The following is a 4856-nucleotide window of genomic DNA, read 5'->3' as shown; positions in this document are numbered from 1 at the left end:
GTATATGATGCTACTAGTATCCATCACTCAGCGAGGACTATGGGTTGTAATATGATGAACAATATCTAATTTATAATATATAAGTATCTTTAGTGCTCAACAAAAAAAAAAAAAAACTAAAGTAAATGTTAACTATTTTAAAAAGAGATTTAAACCTTTCAAAGACATCAAACCCCAAGTTTGAGTAAAAAATCAAATGCAAAGAATTCGATGAATAACCTAAATCAAGAAGGAAATTATACCCAATAAAAACATATCTTGTTATAAATGATGACTGTTATAGAAATGTCTGACTGTAATATGCAGTTGATATGTGAATCTGTGATCATATGCAAAACTTAAAGTTTGACTGAAAATGCACACTATAAGAAACAGCAAACTTTATCATTTGCACAAAGTTCAAGAAGAGAAAAGGAGAGTCAAAAGGCAACAGAAAAATTTTAAACTCCTATTCACCACATCCAAATTTAAGAATGATTAACCATTCCCAAATTCTAGACTACATTAACTGACTGGAGTTAAGACTAAGAAAAAGAGAAAAAGAGAAAGTAAGATAATATAAAATGGAGGCAAAACAAGGTTTGCTTTGAGTTACAGCAAAGAGCAAGAAGCAGATAGAATGAACATAGAAACGTCGGACAAAAAAAGCTTCGATTTATCTGCCATCGGAAGATGTGAAAGAGTCAGCGAAGCCAGAGGGACGGGTTGGTATACTAGTTTGAGTGTTGTCCAAACTTGGAAGGTACGCCGAAGAAGATGAATCCATGTGACTTCTACCTTCATAAGCTTGCCACCTCTTAAGAGCCTGAGGTAGTGACATGTCGAGATCAATACCATACATGTCCTCTGAGCTTTGATCGGACGGTCTCCATAGCTCCACTAGAGATGAAAGAACATTGACAGCATGACCCATGTCGGGTCTTTGATATGGTTCCCTTGCACAACAGTGTCCGGCTAGCTCGGCTACAGTGTTAATGCTGGCAAGCGTTTCCTCATTGAGGTCAATTGTGGGGTCAATTGCCTTTTGGAATGTGTCCTTATTAATGTGCATTCTTCGGAACCACGTTACTAGATGCATGCTCTCCTCGGGTTGGCTTTCGTCAAGAGCCCTTCTTCCTGTTATGAGCTCCATCAAAATCACACCAAAACTAAACACATCCACCTTCGTCGTTACTCTTCCAGTCACTGGCAAACAGATGAAAAAAATCCAGGTATAGTTTATGCCTTAACCAAATTTTGGGGAACTCATTTATATCTAACCACAAGCAGCGTAAAAACTACAACAGGAATTTAACATAAAGGACGCAAAAGAAAGCGGAAGACGATATACCTGCATATTCTGGTGCCAGATATCCAAATGTCCCAGCAATCCTTGTCTCTATAGATCCTTTTCCTTCTGGAGCAAGTCGAACAAGGCCAAAATCTGCAACCTTAGCCCTCATATCATCACCTAGAAGAATATTGGACGGCTTAAGATCCCTGTGAATGAAACTCTGGTGGGCTAAACTGTGGAGGTATTCTACTCCCCTAGCAACATCTAATGCAATTGTCAACCTATTTGTCCATTCCAGCGGTTTCAGCCCTTCCTCCGCCCAGTTAAAAAGATGGCTGCTTAGTGTCCCTTGAGGCATGTATTCATAAACAAGAAGTTTTTCATTCCCGTCAAGACAGTACCCGAGTAGAGCAACGAGATGTCTATGCCTAACCTTGGTCAAAACCGCAATCTCAGATTTGAATTCATTGAGTCCCTTCCCAGTGATAACTCCACCTTCCATTCTCTTGACGGCAATCTTCGTCCCGTCGTGCAACTCCCCTTTGTAGACTGTGCCAAAACCTCCCCGACCTAGTATGTTATCTTCACTAAAATTATTGGTCACAGTCCTCAGGACTTGAATGGAAATCACCATATTTCCACCTTCGGCCATTGGAAGGTCACTTGTTTCACTAATAGAAACAGTATGAGTCTCACCAACTGCACTGACAGTGACACTAGATCCTGCAACTGTGACCTTTACGTTATCATTGTCGTCGGAACCAGAATGGCGTGGATGGATGACCATTGCATTAGGACTCTGCACTCGAGTAAAACGCTTTTGTTTGCTTCTGTACAGATAGAAAGCTGCTATCCCGATCAAACAAAGCACAAAGATGCCCCCAATTACAGAAAACACTACAATTTGTATCCAGCTTTTGGACTTTGCATGAGTAGACTGTGCACTTATGTCACCGCCAGAACGTGAGCCCGGTGAACCTGATATACCGGGAGAAGTAGTGCCTTGGGAAGTTGCATTAGTCCTGTCCTTCCCCAAATCAGGATTTCCACCGGTTTTCAAGATCACATTATTCCTAAAAGAGGGCAATTTACCATATATTTGGTTGTTTGAAACATCTAACTCTGCAAGACCTGCCAAGGTAGTGAGTTCCTCGGGAATTGAACCCGTTAGATTATTATCTGCAAGAACTAATCTTTGCAGTGACTTCAATGAAGCAAATTCAGGAGATATTATTCCTGAAAGCCCCATATTCTGGAAATTTACGATGGTAATGTTCCCGTTATTACAAGTTATCCCAAACCAGTCCACACAAGGATCATTTCCCTTCCAATTCTCTGCAAACTTCCTCGGATAATTCATTGATTTCGCAATTGAAAGCAATGTATTGACTCTCGGATCACAGTCACCGGGTACTGGTAAACAAAAACTATTGGTATCTTTTATCAAATCCATGGAAACTGAATCTTTGAACTTGGGAACCGGTCCTTGAAACAAATTATTAGTCAAGTTAACAACTTTCAAAGATTCTTGATTCACCAAAGAAGTTGGCACTGGTCCAGTAAAAGAATTATCTCTAACACTCAATGTCTCCAAAGACTTTAACCCCGAAAAGTCGGGTAAAGGGCCTGAAAATCCATTGTCATTTAACCAAACCTCCCTCAAGAATGTCATGTTCTGTAAAACATCAATTCCTCCACTAAGATTCTGTCCATTTAACCACAAAGACTCAATCAGCGAACCCGAAAAACTAGAAGGCAATTCACCTTCCAAGTTATTAAGAGCCAAATGCAAGCTCACTAATCCAGGAAACTCATCAGCTCCTAAAAACTCAGGAATTTTTCCAGTAATATTAGCTGAATTTGCTGAAAAATCTTGAAGTACTGAAGCATTTTTAAGGCTCTCAGGTATACTCCAACTAGCAAATGGATTATTATCAATATTAACTGATATTAATGAAGTCATACGACTAAAGAAATCAACAGGGATTGAACTAAACTGATTATTACTAATAATTAACACTTGTAATGAACTTAATCCATTTAAACTAGGCAAAGAGCCAGAAATTTTATTCCATTGGAGCTCTAAATGCTCAAGTGCAGTAAGTTTAGACAGTTCTTGTGGCAAAGTACCTTCAAGATTCTGGTGCCCAATTTGGATCCGGGTGACCCGTTTGTCCACTGAACAACCCACATGGTTCCATTTGCATGGATCCGGATCCAACCAGCCCATTTCTTGAGGTGGATTTAGGCTCTTTTTCAAAGCCAACATCACTGTGGCATCATTTTCTTGAGATTTTACACCAGGAAAAAATGCAGAAAAAAAACCAAGAACCAGAAAAGCTACAAACTTTAACACAAGATGGGTTTTTTTCATCTTAAACAAAAAAAGATAGAAACTTTAAGCTTTTTTCTGTACGAAAACTCAAGGATCTTGTTTTTTTTAGCAAATTTGGAAGAAGGGGTTTTTTCAAGATTTAATTTAGAGGAGCATTTAAGGAATGTGGGGTTTTTGCAGGTAAGGAGGGAAACAGTAAAGAGTAAGCAAAGCTTTGAGAGTAGCAAAAGTTGACTGAAAGCTATAAATGGGGGGAGCTGGCAAGAAGAGTAATTACAAAAGTTGGATGATTCTTGCTTGGGAACATGGTCCCAGGCCATATAAGGACAACTTGCAAGTTATTTCATGTTTGGCCATAAATAATTAATTATTACAAAAATTTACCCATTTACACTAAGGGGTTATTTGGTTGCGGTTAGAGTTATACAGATATTAATTATACATATATTAATTATGCGGGAATAAATAATATAGAGATTAGTTATGCAAATATTAGTTGTACATGAATTAATTACGCAGGGATTTTTTTTTTTGTATATTTGGCTTGTTGTATTAGAAATTGATATACATTACATAAATTTTAAGGTTAAATACTTATTTACTAATTTTGTCTCTAATAGATTGAGAAGAGGAAGAGCCGAGCAGTGTGGCATCAATGCTCTCCAAATGGTTTTGATACCGATCAATCTATCGAAGGAAGCCTTTATGTGAAGTGATAAAGGTAAATTTGTCATTTTAATATTTTATACATGTATTAGTTATTTCATCTTCTACCCCACATAAAATAATACACAAATTGGCTCATAACTTATACATGTATTATTTATGTAGAATGTAAAATGACAGCCAAACATGGTATTAGTTATGCTGAATTTTGTACAAAATAACTAATGGCTACCAAACATTGTATAAGTTATGTTGCCCCCAATACATGGATAACTTTTCTCCTAACCAGCTACCAAGCCTTCGTTTGGTAGGGATTATAAGAATAGTGCTAAATAAGGTGCATTAATAATAGAGGGATTAGTAATGTATAGGTTAGTAATACAAGCATTAGTTATACAGAGATTATTTTGTATCCACTGTTTGATGTGGTGTATTAAATTAAAATGTATTGCGCAATTTTTAAGAATATTAGTCGTTTACGAAAATGCCCTTCATATTCTTTAGTTGTAAGGGACTTTAAGGACAATTTTATCTTTAACCATGCTAATGCATATATTAATAGTCTTGGTATTGCTAATACCA

The 4856-nt window shown here is 37.4% G+C and overlaps 1 protein-coding gene across 1 annotated transcript; it reads right to left on the bottom strand.

Moving 5' to 3' along the window:
• On the bottom strand, positions 426-3888 carry LOC109226784 (receptor protein kinase TMK1-like). Its single transcript, XM_019391638.1, has 2 exons — positions 1331-3888; positions 426-1185 (listed from the first exon to the last, which is right to left on the bottom strand). Exons 1-2 carry the CDS (start codon positions 3645-3647, stop codon positions 656-658), a joined length of 2847 nt encoding a protein of 948 aa, XP_019247183.1. The 5' UTR covers positions 3648-3888; the 3' UTR covers positions 426-655.

Source organism: Nicotiana attenuata, chromosome 6 (assembly GCF_001879085.1).
Source record: "Nicotiana attenuata strain UT chromosome 6, NIATTr2, whole genome shotgun sequence".
In the NCBI taxonomy this organism is placed as follows: Eukaryota; Viridiplantae; Streptophyta; class Magnoliopsida; order Solanales; family Solanaceae; genus Nicotiana; species Nicotiana attenuata.
This window is presented reverse-complemented; position numbering and strand designations above follow the sequence as displayed.

Bases quoted from the DNA above. Each gene is read 5' to 3' on its own strand.
- LOC109226784 (XM_019391638.1), bottom strand. From the start codon at position 3,647: ATGAAAAAAACCCATCTTGTGTTAAAGTTTGTAGCTTTTCTGGTTCTT. The intron at 1,186-1,330 runs GTATATCGTCTT...TCTGTTTGCCAG, and splicing joins TCTGGCACCAGAATATGCAG to TGACTGGAAGAGTAACGACG.